Source organism: Cucurbita pepo, chromosome LG07 (assembly GCF_002806865.2).
Source record: "Cucurbita pepo subsp. pepo cultivar mu-cu-16 chromosome LG07, ASM280686v2, whole genome shotgun sequence".
Classification (NCBI taxonomy): domain Eukaryota; kingdom Viridiplantae; phylum Streptophyta; class Magnoliopsida; order Cucurbitales; family Cucurbitaceae; genus Cucurbita; species Cucurbita pepo.
In genome coordinates, this window is record NC_036644.1 from 7798000 (window position 1) to 7812614 (window position 14615).

The 14615-nt window shown below is 37.1% G+C and overlaps 3 protein-coding genes across 4 annotated transcripts; 1 reads left to right on the plus strand and 2 right to left on the minus strand.

The window, feature by feature from the left end:
• Positions 1-1712: 1712 nt before the first annotated feature.
• LOC111798021 lies at positions 1713-3728 on the minus strand. The gene is made up of 2 exons (XM_023680967.1): positions 3454-3728; positions 1713-2635 (listed from the first exon to the last, which is right to left on the minus strand). The coding sequence occupies exons 1-2, from the start codon at positions 3545-3547 to the stop codon at positions 1908-1910; spliced, it is 822 nt and encodes a 273-aa protein (XP_023536735.1). The 5' UTR covers positions 3548-3728; the 3' UTR covers positions 1713-1907.
• A 1214-nt stretch (positions 3729-4942) lies between these two features.
• On the minus strand, positions 4943-7669 carry LOC111798031 (pentatricopeptide repeat-containing protein At1g09820). Its single transcript, XM_023680982.1, has 2 exons — positions 5697-7669; positions 4943-5506 (listed from the first exon to the last, which is right to left on the minus strand). Exon 1 carries the CDS (start codon positions 7626-7628, stop codon positions 5799-5801), a length of 1830 nt encoding a protein of 609 aa, XP_023536750.1. The 5' UTR covers positions 7629-7669; the 3' UTR covers positions 4943-5506; positions 5697-5798.
• A 1237-nt stretch (positions 7670-8906) lies between these two features.
• LOC111798974 (transcription termination factor MTERF4, chloroplastic) lies at positions 8907-13624 on the plus strand. Of its 2 annotated transcripts, none has more exons than XM_023682339.1 (3): positions 8907-9127; positions 10526-12235; positions 13291-13624. In XM_023682339.1, the coding sequence occupies exon 2, from the start codon at positions 10560-10562 to the stop codon at positions 12132-12134; it is 1575 nt and encodes a 524-aa protein (XP_023538107.1). In that variant the 5' UTR covers positions 8907-9127; positions 10526-10559; the 3' UTR covers positions 12135-12235; positions 13291-13624. The 2 variants fall into 2 exon arrangements, with proteins under 2 accessions (XP_023538107.1, XP_023538106.1); XM_023682338.1 differs by having other exon boundaries at positions 10535-12235.
• Positions 13625-14615: the final 991 nt, after the last annotated feature.

Below are 14615 nucleotides of genomic sequence, written 5' to 3' on the forward strand. Positions count from 1 at the left end.
CCGCGATCCCAATTGTCAAAAACGCGATCCCGACAAAGGGTCCTCCGAAAAGACAGCCAAAGAAACAGAAACCCATTTAGCAAGTCGAAGAAAAGCTGAACCCCACGATTGGAGGAGACAAAACAGGAAGATTGAGTGACATGTTAGACGATTTGGGTTCGTCGGAAAGCTGAAAATCGGTGTGATCAAAGGATTTGGAAGAGATGGAGGGAAGGGAGGAGAAGAGTGGAGCGGCGCAAGATAGATCTGAGCCGGATCAAAGCCGAGAGAGCGAGAGAGGGGGGAGAGATTTGAGTTGAAGAAGGAAAAGAAAAGAGGCTTTGAGCAGAGCCGCTAGCGATGTGGGTGGGGGAGTGAGCGCGAGAGGAAAAGGGTTTGGATTTGGATTTGGATTTTGGGGAATTGGGGATTGGGAATTGGATTGGCTCGGCTGTGAATTTGGCGTTTCACTGTAATGGCGTGATGGCGCGTGCTCGCCACTTGGCCAATCGTCTAGCCAGCTGAGCTCTCTTTGTCTTGGCGCGTGCTCATCGCGCGTTTCTTTTATTTAAATTCAATTTTTGTGTCTTTTTCTTCCTTTTTTTTTTTTTTAATTTGTTTTTTCAAGTTAAAATACAATTTTTTTAAAAATAAATGATTTTTTTTTTTTTTAAATTCAAAAACAACCTTTCAAATTTTGTGTTTAAATTATATATTAAAATTAAGAGAAAACTATATATATATATATATATATTATGAGACGGACGGGATCCATGTTAGTAATATTGTCCTGTTTGGGCTTTCCTTTTTGGGTTCACTCAAGACTTTAAAATGAGTCTGATAGGGGAAGGTTTCCACACCCTTTATAAATGGTGTTTTTCGGAGCTCAGTGTCCTCGCTGGCACTTGTTCGTTTCTTCAATCGATGTGGGACTGCCACCAAATCTAACCCCTTTGGGGCCCAACGTCCTTACTGGCACACCACCTCGTGTCTAACTCCCTTCGGGGAAGAGCGATAAGGCTGATACATCGACCAGTGTCTGGCTCTGATACCATTTGAGACGGCCCAGATCCACCGCTAGCAGATATTGTCCTATTTTCCCTTTCGGGCTTCCCCTCAAAACTTTAAAACGCGTCGGGAAGGTTTCCATATATCTAAATAAAATCTATGTGAATAATTACAAAGAATTTTTTTTTTTAAATGCTTCTATATGTCTAAATTAGATAATAAGTGAAAATGAAAAAAATGAAAAAAAAAAGTATCATTTAAATTTTGAAATTTTGATATGAGGTAACATTTCTGCAAATTATTATTTTTTTTTTTTTGTCAAAATTGACAAAAATATGTCAAATCATTGCGGGTATAATGGTAGACGTGCTCGTAAACACATAAGTTAATCTTATTCGACAAGAAAATACTTCGAATTCACACGGGTTAAATTAACGTTTATTTGATCATTGAGCTTTAAAAATGTACAATAATAAGTCCAAAAAATTTAAATTTTGTGTTTAAAAAATCCAAGACATTAAAAAAAAAAAGAAAAAACTAATCCGTCTATTAAAGTAAAAATAAATTTAAGATCAACCACTCGAAAAACATGAACTATTTCTTTCTCGGTCGTCTGACTTTCTCGTTGTGGATTATGATTCATGTGGTCGTTCCCTGCTATGTTGGTGTTTTCACTATTTGGACCTGTCGTATAACAATGGATCAGTTCATTCAACATATCCGTTCGAATCAAACCAAAATGAGTATCAAGTGTTCTATAAATTTCCAATTCCCATGGCTTCTGAAATTGGAGTCTTGAAATAACAGTTTTCTACGTTCATGAGCATGAAAGAACATCTAAAAATGTGTTTGTAAAGCAAGCGAACCCTATTTTTCTCACATTCTTGATTCTAATTCAACCAACCATAAAGAAAATTACGTCACCTAGACTCGGAGTTTTCATAATCTACAGAACCATCAGACGGCGAAGATTCATAGTTGTATGATTCTTCAGAACCTTCGGAGTTCGTGGAAATAGGAGCTTCGTTAACAAGGGAGTCGTCCGAAGCTTCGTTTTCGACGTAAGCTGCCTTTTCATGGACTACACTTTCTTCTTCACCTTCAACAAAATTGAGCAGGAAATGCATTCCATTGACAACATCATATACCATGAGTCCTATTCTACCTCCAACCCAACTACCTAAATGACTTCCTACGAGGTACCCGAACCTCCCGAGCCTTTGCTCGCCAATGAAACCGCCCCCATAGACACCGAAAAGTGTCCCTGAGCCCCTGAGGAAGCCTTCTGTGACGGAACCACCATAGTATAACGCTTCGAAAAAATCCCATCCAGAAGAGATGATCGGCCCGATGATGCGTTTCGCTTGTCTCTTTGCCAGCTTTGCTGCCTTGACTCCCTCTTTTTGTGCGTGTTTTGCTGCTTCTTTTGCAGACATTCCCTGCGCTACTGCATCGGCCAATGTCATCTCGAGAGCTTTGAGTCGTGCTCTCTCAACATGGGCCGATTGGATGTTGTAGAAGTAGAGCTTCACCCCCTCCTTCACACCACAAGCAACAGACCCAGAACCCATATCAAGACAATTCAAGAATGTGAACTTTCCACTCTGGGACGACGCTTCCTCCCCGACCAGATGTCGACATTTCTCCGCTATAATATGTTTTTAAAACACGAACATAAGCAACTCTAAGTACAACAATGTCAAAAACTAAGGATCAAACATATATGTAATGATATGATATACCAAATAAAGCCTAGTAACTCCAGAATATAAGCACCCTGTAAGATTCAAGACATAAAAACCTTCAATCATTTGAATACTTAACGTTTGATTCTCAACATAATACCAAATTCCTCTTCAAGATCAACATTAGAATGCGTTGAACACTTTGGGAATTCAATGATCATTATCAATAGGCAAAGAAATATGTATCACAAGATTGAGATTTAAATGTTTTCCCTCTAATTTCTCCTTGAACTTCTAAATTTGAGAGTGGTTCTGAATTATAAGTTCTTTTATAGAAAATTTTCCAAACAGATTCTAAATTGAATATAAATTTTTTTCCCTTTCTACACATCTTGGGATGTTTGTAGAGATAGAAATGAAAAGGAACATCAGTCCAAAACTTGTTCTAGATGTAATATATGATTTGACCAAATCAAATCTATGATAAATTCAAGCAAAATCAGCACAAAACTTCACAGATTTTAATACGATGCATAAACCAGAAACCATAAACGAGATAACAGCCAGTTTCATTTCTTCGAGATCTTGCAATAAACTAAACTCCATCACAGAAACACGATGATTTTCTGTTCTTTCTTCCTTCGTCATTCTCTACTTTCTCGGGAAACAAACAAAATCAAATTCCGAACAGCGAAATAATTATGATACTCGCATCTTGAACCCTTGATTCAACTACGTTTCAACATATTTATATCAGAAATGCAATCCAAATCAAACGTACCTGTGAAACTGAGGGAGATGATGCCGATGATGAACACCAGAACTTGGAGGCGCTTCTTCCCGAAATCGAAATCGAAATCAAAATCGAAATCCATGGAAATTCCTGAAGCTCACGAGTGGAATAAGGCACTAATTACAGGAATTCTCTCGAGCCAAGTCGAATCTCGGAAGGAAAATGGTAATTTGATGCGAATTTGGCAAGGAAATCTCAAACATGGGGAAGAGAAATAAGAAATGAAAGAAGCTTCCGAAGATGGAAGTGTTAACGACTCGGATTAAAGCCAAGTGTGATTTGCTTCTTTGACCCGTTGCCCGTTGGATTTTGTTTTAATTTTAATTTTGTTGGAAATTTAGTTTTCTTTATTTATTTATTATTATTTTAAATCACTATATTCCCTAAACTACAAATAATATCAGACTAAATTAATAAAAATACTCCGTTAAATTAATAATATACTCATAATTTGAAAATTTCTCTAAAAAAATATTTATTCTAACAAATTGAAAGGATCTTCTGCTCAATCCCGAGATCATTTTGATTCTATTAGTAACGAGGATTTAGAATATCATCCTTCCTTTCTTTAAATGGAACGAACAGAGATAGAATCAGACTGATTCTCTAAATGTTTTTCTGGATATTCCTAAATGTCTCGGCTATTCACGGAACGTGAGAAGCAGATGAATAATCATCCGCTTCTTAATTGAAAGGATTTTCTGATCACCCCCGAGATCATTTTGATTCTATTAGTAACGAGGATTCTGAATATCATCCTTCCTTTCTTCAAACGGAACGAACAGAGATAGAATCAGACCGATTCCCTAAATGCTTTTCTGGATATTCCTNAACGGAACGAACAGAGATAGAATCAGACTGATTCCCTAAATGTTTTTCTGGATATTCCTAAATATCTCAGCTATTCACGGAACGTGAGAAGCAGATGAATAATCATCCGCTTCTTAATTGAAAGGATTTTCTGATCAATCCCGAGATCATTTTGATTCCATTAGTAACGAGGATTCGGAATATCATCCTTCCTTTCTTCAAACGGAACGAATAGAGATAGAATTAGACCGATTCCCTAAATGCTTTTCTGGATATGAATGTCTCAGCTATTCACGGGACGTGAGAAGCAAATGAATAATCATCCACTTCCAGAAGAAATCGAACAATTTCTCGAGAATCCTACAAGATCTATTCTTTTTTTTTCCTGATAGATGGTCAAAATTTCATATGAAACTTTCAGAAATTTTAATAATACCCTTAAACTGTTAAAAAAATATTCTTACGATTAGTTTTGGATTAAAACCGTTAATATTTTGTTTAAAAAATAACCTTAATTTTTACTAATATTTCAAAAATACCCTTAAAATTTGAAAAATATGAATATATATATATATATATAAAGAAAATAAAGAAATAAATAAAATATAATTATTACCAAATGATGACGTATCTTTCCAAAATTACAGAGTTGGAATAAAGTGATATCTTTTAGAGTCAGAAATAGCTTGCTTCTATAGCATGCAAAGTAGCATAAAACCTATGAGGAATTTTCACTCAAAACTTTCAAAGCTTCCAAACTTGAAAAGTTCGGGACGGAAAAGTAACCCGAGAACGAAAGAGACTAGCTATTGACCGACCCTCTCGTAGCGACGTTCGCATAAAAATTCAACGTCTGCCAACAGCATATTGTGGATGATATACAAATTGCTTCTGACTCAAACATCAACAACCAAATGCAGGTCTAAACGAGCTAACGACGACACAAATAAGGAGATAAGTGTTTGTGATCAAGTCGAGATTGCAGCATATTTGTATCTTGTTTCTCAAAGTTGCTGCTTTCTTCTGCAACGGTCGAACGAGTAGCATAGAGCTTAAATAGTCAAATCATCATCATTGGAAGCGAAGCGAAGTGAAGTGAAGTTCGCTCGGTATAAGACACGAGATGAATGTTTTTCAGCGAAATTACAAGGTCTGATCTTAAAGTAAAACCAGAGTGCATCGAAACGCAAGAAAACGAACCAATGAATGCAGATATTCATCGCAAATCGGGCTGCAACGACGACCAAAAAAACAACATACAATAATCAAAACAGTGACATAAAATGGTATGGAAGGTAAAGTAAACAATGCTATTGTGCCCATGAAGCATTAGAATGTAAACAATGGAGAAGGAATATCAGAAACAGCTCAAGAATTGACAAGCTCTCAAATGGTATAGATTAAGGATATATATTAGTTACCTTGAAACGCCCTCTTGCTCCGATCATGCCGGCCTGATCAGCGACATATGAGTTTGTACAGCTCCGTTCCACCCGTAAAGTTGCAACGTTGTTGATTAACGTCTAACGGGAGACTTGATAAAGATGACCTTCGATATCAGGTAGAAATCCTTTCTCCATCATTTCCTCTCTAACTATCTCGTAAGTAGTTCGGTTAGGTATCAATCCCTTCTCGAGCATCTCGTTAAGAAGTCCATTTGCATCCTCCATCTTCCCCTTTCTACAATAACCTTGAATCAACACGTTATACGTCACCACGTTAGCCCACCTTCCTTCTTTCTCCATTTGTTTCCTTACATTCAAAGCAGCCCTTAAGTTTCCTTCTGTACAATATCCATTCAACAAAATGTTAAACGTCAAATGACTTGGTCGTAATCCCCTGTCGAGCATCTCATCGATGAGTCGTGCTGCCTTTTTCGACTCCCTTTTCTCACACCATGCACTAATCAAAATATTATACGTGATCGTATCAGCTTTCAAACCTCTACCTTCCATTTCGTTCAAAAGATTCTTCGCTTCCTCCATCTTTCCCGCCCTACAAAAACCAGTGATAAGACAATTGTAGGTCGAAACATTCGGGAGAAATCCCTTCTCGAACATTAAGCTTCGGATCAGAAATGCTTCGTTCATCTTCCCACACTTACAATATCCATCAACTAAAGTATTGAACGTTATAACATTAGGATCCAACCCTTGTTTTCCAATATCATCAAACAACTCCCGAGCTTCCTCCAACAATTTCTTCTTACAATACCCATTAATCAGAGCATTATAAGTAACGACATTCGGCTTCAAGTTCAAACTCGACATTTCATCGAGCAAAACCCTTGCCTCATTCAGTTTCCCTTCATTGCACAAACCATTAATCAATGAATTATATGTTACAACAGTTGGCTTCACACCCTGACTCTGCATTTCATCGAACACCTTCATCGCAGCCGAAACGTTCTCATCTTTACAGAACCCATCAATCAATATATTAAAAGTAACATCATTAGGGCTAACATTATTTGCCACCATCTCCTTCAACATAGCATCAGCTTTGAACATCTTCCCGACCCTGCCCACTTTACAGTACCCATCAATGAGAGTGTTATAAGTAACCACATTGGGCAAGAATCCCCAAATTTTCATATCATCAAGAACATCACCAGCTTTGTTCAATCTCCCTATCTTACACAATCCATGAATCACAATATTAAATGTAAACAAATTAGGGCTAAATTTCCTCCTAATCATTTCTTTATACACAAATTCTACATCCCCAAATTCATTCTCCTTCACCAGAGCATTCAACAATGGGTTACAAGATAACACAGATAACTTATATCCATAATCACCAGCTCGCTTAAACGCCTCCAATCCCAAAGCCGTTTTCGAATTTTTCACATAAGCCAACACCAACATATCAGCAATTATCGAATTAGCACAAAATTGATCGCCACAAACCGAAAGCGTATGAAAAATCAAAGAAATCGTGCAATTTGTTTCACGCTTTACAAAAGAGTCAAGAAACGAACGCATTTTGGGGTAATATTTGGCATTGGCTAACAAATTTAAGAGTCTGCAAAAGAGTTCAATGTTGTAATTAACTTTAAGCTCTTTCTGAGACCATTTGAAGTACCTGAGTACAAGCAACGGATCGACGGCTCCCGAACCGAGCAACTCGTGAAGAAAATCGATCGGAGTTTTGAATTTGAAATGGGATTTAAGGTTCGACCATTGTTGCCGGGAAATTAGGTCTGAGATGATTTGTGGATCGAAATCGTTCGATGTGGGAGCCGTATAGGTTGAATTGTCAGTGCAGAACGGCAGATGCGTTGTTGAAAACTTGTATCTCCGACCAATTTTCGCCGTGAAAATTCTCGGCGGGAAGCGAATCATGGCGTTCATGTTTTTCACCCGGTAGACATTTTCCTCGACCACAGAGGAAAATTAAGGTTTGGCTAAATTATTAAAAAAAAAAAAAAAAAAAAAAAAAAAAAAAAAAAAAAAAAAAAAAAAAAAANAAAAAAAAAAAAAAAAAAAAAAAAAAAAAAAAAAAAAAAAAAAAAAAAAAAAAAAAAAAAGACAATTCTCATATTTAAAATAATTAAAAATTTTATTACACTGTTTAAAAAAAATAATAATCTACATGTCTCAAACATTTGGACATATATACACATTGAATTCGTTACGAGGGTTTGCACCCGGAGGTCGAGGGCAGTAGACGGCGGCGGTGCGGTGGCGGAACGCGCACGGTGGGGCGGTGTCGGAACATTTCCGTGCACGTGCCCCCTGCCGCCCCGCTTGCATGCTCCTCCCCGGCGCGTGAGCCCCGCCCCACTCGCGTGTTCCCCCGCGCGCGCCGTGCCCCTCCCCACCCTGCCCACGTGCTCCCCCACGTGAGCCCCGCCCCTCTCGCGTGCTCATTAGATTAACTCATTAGATTCAGTCGTAGGTTTTTTCAAAATTGATTACGCTCCACCATCGAGAACAATATACATGTCAACCCAGACATTTCCCCCGAGAGATTGTCCAGGTTAGTAGGACAGATTTTAGTGACACTCCTTGGAATATTACTACTTAAAAAAAACAAATCTATTGGAGAGTGTTTTTTATTATTATTTTTTATTTTTAATTTAGCCTAAAAATTAAATATAAATATGACTGATAAGATGTGTTCGGTGGACGAAGGAAATGTCGTTACAATATGGAAAATGTTATGCAATACTCACGTGTGCGATATTATATCGAAGAATAAGATAGTCCACCTGATCATAGTAATGAACTAGACACGAGCGTTTAATTCCAACACTACAATTATCAAGGAAGAACGGGACAGTAAATATATAGTTTTAGAGATATAACCACACAAAAAATAAAATTAAAACGTTAATTTTTTTAATATATATTTAATTAAAACTAAAATAAAAGTAGATTTATTAAAATACATTTTAATTTCAATACTTCCAATTTTTCAAAATTTTTTACGTTAATTTTTAATGAAATTGGTTAAATTATATAATTTTTAAGAATATATTAAAAAAAATTACATGGAAAAATAATAAAAGACTATAATTTAATTTAAATTTTTAATAATAAAATGGAAATTAATTTTTAGATTTATTTAAATTACAAAATTAGATATTTACAAAGGCACAAATTTCCAAATTCCAATGTTTTGAAAAATAACCCTATCCGCCCACCCTCTCCATCTCCAGCGGGCTGCTTATATTCTACAGCTTTACTTATCCTCGCTTCCATGGCGATTCCTTGCTCTGCTTCACTTCACTGCAGCTGAGAAATCCACGTGCTCACCTCTCGGTTCATTGGCTTCTCACATTCCGCGCTCTTCGCCATCGCAGGCCTTCAAGCTCTTACTCGACTTAGTCTGATCATAGAAATCTAAGGTAAATTAGTTTTCGTACTGAATTTTACATGTGGAACATCTTTTAATTTTTGTGGAAATGGAAGTTTGGATGTTTTATTCTCTGAGTTTTTGTGGGTTTGACTGAAATTGGGATGTTTCTATGCGAATTTTTAGGAACTGGACTCCATACGTTGATAATTTGTTGTTTTTCTAGGGTTGTCTTATGCTTAATTATGTGTTTCTGTAAGTTTGTGAATCTGCAAATTGTTGTGATCTTGTATGTAGCATGACTATCTCTGGGAAGTTAGCAACTCCTTGATATACATATATATTTTGAGTTTACTGCTATGTGCATAGGGGATGGATGTCTGAACGGTTCGAAGAGTCGGTATTGAAAACTATATGATGTTTTCACAACTCTACCACCTAGTTAATTTCGTTCCACTCAATGCCTATTTCATGCCAACCCTTTCCCCTTAGCCCAAGCCTACCGGTAGCAGATATTATACTCTTTCGGCTTTCTCTCAAGGTTTTAAAACGCGTCTATTAGGGAGAGGTTTCCATACTCTTATAAGGAATGTTTTGTTCCCCTCTCCAACCGATTTGAGATCTCACAAAAAAGAATGAATACGAATGAGATTCACAATGCTTTCATTGTAAGTTGTGTAATACTAACCTACCTTACACGGCCATTAGTTCAACACGAACATTATTTGATTATAAATTTAGAGGCCTTGAACAACTAATCTAACAGAACAACTTAAAAGATAAAAAAAGTATCGATAACTTTTTCATGCTCATTTCAACTGTTCACCAAATTATCTGAAATGATCCATATGGTAATATTGAATCCTCAGTAAAAGTTCATTTGAGTATAAGATAAACCAAGTTCATTACTTCAAAAGGAAACCTATCTATGATTGAAGGAGTAAACCTATCGAAATTTCAGTAGGACACTGAGTCTGCCCTGCATTTGAAGAAAATCGAGGAGGGTTACTTCTCCTTCATCTGCAAGGGGATAGACCCTTGTGAGGTTTGTTTAGGAGAGTGCTTTATCTCAAACAGCGAGGAGGAAACTCTTTTCCGTTTGCAATGGAGAGACTTCCTCTATTTAAATGAACCAGTTGATATGGCTCTCTCTCTGTCTCTCTCGTTTTGGTTCTTCCTCGTTTTTCTTTTAAAGTTTTGAATATAATTTGATGCTGATTCAAATGTTTAGAAATTCTGGACTATGTAGTACTTTGGAAGTGGATATGGATCGTCAATACGTGAACTAGTAGGTAATCTAAATCAAATTTTTAGTGAACTTTAGTATTGTAGTGTTATCGTGTAAGTAGAGGTCGGTTAATTCATCTTGTACAGTATTTTGTTATTCATAGATATATTTATTTTTTCTTATTTTCTTATTATTATTTTTTAAATTGTAACATATATGCAGTTTTTCCAGGCGCAGGGGTGCAAAACCTAGAGTTATGATGATCAGAGGCCATACTGGTGTGGTAAAACCTAATTTTTCCATCATGTTACTCGAGATGCCTACCCTTAAATGTCAGAAATTCAAATTTATTACGACATCAACTTTTCAAACGTCTCCTAACCATGAGAAAAGGAGGGGTTTGATTACAAAGTTACAGTACTCTCGTGGTGATAGGAGAACAGTATCTAAATCACTGCATTCTACTATTACATCAAAGCCTTACAGTTCTAAAGTGAGTAGAAAAGAGGGAAGTGCTTCATCGTTATATAGTCGCCCTAGCTTAGTGGAAATGAAGAATGTGAGACAGGAAAATCGTGCAAAGGTTTACGAGTTCTTGCGTGGAATTGGTATTGTTCCTGATGAACTTGATGGATTGGAGCTTCCAGTAACAGTTGATGTTATGAAGGAACGTGTCGATTTTCTTCTCAAACTAGGACTTACCATTGAAGATATAAATAACTACCCCCTTGTTCTTGGCTGCAGTGTTAAGAAAAATATGGTACCAGTACTTGATTACCTTGGTAAATTGGGTGTTAGGAAATCTACTTTCACCGAGTTTTTAAGAAGGTATCCGCAAGTCCTCCATTCCAGCGTCGTTGTGGACCTTGGTCCAGTAGTCAAATATCTTCAGGGCATGGATATTAAACCAAGTGATATCCCGCGCGTTCTTGAGAGATATCCAGAAGTATTGGGGTTTAAGCTTGAGGGAACCATGAGCACTTCAGTGGCATACTTGGTAGGAATCGGAGTGGCAAGAAGAGAAATCGGAGGGGTTTTAACCAAGTACCCTGAAATTTTGGGAATGAGGGTTGCTCGAGTAATCAAGCCTTTCGTAGAATATCTTGAAAGTTTGGGAATTCCAAGATTAGCAGTGGCTAGGTTAATAGAGAAACGACCACACATTCTCGGGTTCGGATTGGAAAAAAGGGTCAAACCCAACATCCAATTGCTCTTGGAGTTTAATGTGAGAGAAGCATATCTTTCTTCTATAGTTGCACAGTATGCCGAGATCATAGGAATGGACCTTGAGACTAAGCTTCCAAGTCAAAGGAACTTACTAAAATCGATAATTGAATTGGATAACGATAACTTCGGCACTATAATTGAAAAGATGCCACAAGTTGTTAGCCTTAGCAGTTCGGCTGTGAACAGCCATGTCGATTTCTTAAAAAGTTGCGGGTTTTCCTTGCAGCAAGTAAAGAACATGGTTATAGGTTGTCCCCAGTTGCTTGCATTGAATCTTGACATAATGAAACACAGCTTTCAGTTCTTCCAAAAGGAGATGGGAAGGCCTTTAGACGATCTGGTCGCTTTTCCTGCGTTCTTTACGTATGGTCTGGAGTCCACAATAAAGCCTAGACATAGGAAGGTTGTACAGAAGGGAGTTACCTGTTCTCTTTCATGGCTCCTCAATTGTTCCGATGAAAAGTTCGCTGAAAGGATGACCTACGACACCATAGATATGGAGGAGATGGAAACTGCACCAACGTTCGATATGAGTTCTCTTACACAACCCCGGTATGATGAATCGGATTCTGACTATGAAGAGGACAGCGAGGAGGAGACTTAACAGGCTATTGTCTTGGCTTCGGAAATGGTTTCGACTGGAGGGGAGTGGTTATTTTTGCCAATTTATGGATCTCATTAGAGTCGGGAACAAGTTTTGAAAAGGTAAGATCCTTCAGTTTTATTCTGCCATATAAAATTTGAGTGCAATTTTTGTTCTCTTTTATTAGTTAAAACTGTTTACCACGACGTATGACATAGTAAGCCTGATCGTATAATGCGATCGTATTTTGTCTTGTAGAAACTGATTTATATGAAAGTCATAGAACGCGCTCGCTAACCGTATCTGTCATCCTCTTGTAGCTATCTTGTCGTGAAGGAAATTAGAGTAGTCTTACGATTACGGTTTATGACTCTGTATGTCTCGAATTGCGAGAGATTTAGTTACCTGCATGACTAGATGAATGGGGAAAAAAAAAAAAAACTGTGTGATATTTCTTATATTTTGCTCATCTACATGATATGATCCAAGCATTGAAACATTGCTCCGTTCTACCGATTTCGTTTCATCGATGGTTTCTTACTTTTCAACTGGATCCAAACGAGGAACAAAGTCACCTCCTTGTATTAACTTCATGGTATTTCTGCTTTCATCTGAAACCTCGTACGATTCCTCACACTTTTTTCATCGAACGAGTCCGTTCTTCGAAGGCATTACCGTACAGTTATGCACAAAGGAAGAACTTGCTTGTGAGGTTCGACTTTGATTTGGTCTAGTTTCTCAACCTTTTTTATTATGCTTGAATCCTTGTGACTATCTACAGCACGGTCGAATAAGATTGAGCATAGGCTATTTACTTCATCAATAGAAAGTATCGACCGAGCATAGGCTATTTACTTCATCAATAGAAAGTTTTTGCTCGTACGACCATGTCAATACTAAACGAAAGAGACTTTGATTTGGTCTATTCTCTCAACCTTCTTTTTTATGCTTGAATCCTTCTGACTATCTGCAGCACGGTCAAATAAGATTGAGCATAGGCTATTTACTTCATCAATAGATAGTTTTTGCTCGTACGACCATATCGAGACATTATTTATTGTTATCAGCAGAGGCCGTGGTTCAGTTACGACAAATTGTGTTACTGTCTGTAAAGAACTTTGTTGTTCTAATCTTGGCTTTATATCTAATATCACTATGTTGTTGACTCATATGTCAGTTAATGCGGCCAGGCTACATGGAAACAAGAGAAAATGAGCAAAGGAGGAAGTCCTTGATTCAGGGCAGACACTGTTAGAGAAAGGGGAAGAACAGTTTACAAGTTTGCTATGAAATCTGAACGGAAGGGAAGGATTTGAGGCTTAAAGAGGTGTAGCATCATGAATTTTGTTATGAACAAAGGTTGATGAGCTGAAAATTTATGTAGCATTTGTTTAGATCTGAGAAATTAATGTATTGTAGGGGATTATGAGTTTATGCAGCTTTTGTAGTTTTGTAATCTTGCATATTGGTTGACTTTTAGGTGATTTATATCTATTGGTTCTTAAAAAAAAGTATCGATTTAACCGGCTAGGTTTTGAGAGGGATATATCGATCTCGGAAGCTTGAAACAAAAGGCCTTTTGATCCCATTTGAAACGACTACAAGTGCGTGCATTTTCCTATTAATGCCCTTGACCTCACCTTAGAGGTTAGACACTCAAGTCGCCCCTTCGAGACCCTGAAAAATGAACAACTTTTCTTTGGAACACATACAACTTTGTCATTGCAAAAAGGATAATAGTATTGGAAACATCTTCAGTTCTTTCCCCCCGGTTGAATCCGACACCTACCTTTTCTAGAACCGATCTGATTCTTTGAACAATTGGAATTTTGTACTTTTGTCGGATCCTCCCTATCTCCTGATCGAGGTTCGAATCTCTTTGAAAAAAGCTGTGAAAAAATTTATAGGATTACATTATTATTATTATTTAATGTATAACCAATTTGTGCATAGGTCAACTAGTTAAAACATATATATTTGACTTGCAATATGGGGTAGATGACTGTCCACCAAAATCATGTCTAATAAGGGGATGAGACTAGTTGTCAATTCTTTCTCGAGTTATAAGATATTTAAGTTGTGGTGTTCCTTTTTTTTCTTTTTCTTATGGCCATATTATGACTTATAAACTTTTTTTCAACCTTGCTTTTAAACTCTCTCTAAAAAATCTCTCCCTCTCTCACGTTTTCTAGAACATTTCTCGTAAACGTGACTCGAATCCCAAACTTCTCGCTCCCACCGGCCGACTGTTCCCTTTGGCTACTCTCACTCAGGTACCGACACTGAACACCAACTCAATCTCGACGAAAAAAAGGAAACTTATTGCAACTACATCAAAGACCAAGATTTCTAACGTGAACGACCGCTTTCTTGGAACTAATTCACAGAGGGCAACGTGTGATATAAATCATGAAATCTAAAACTTCTATTAAGATAAATATTTGGGTTAAATTTCAAAATTGGTGAAAGTTAAAATTTAATTTTTACTATTTTAAATATTAA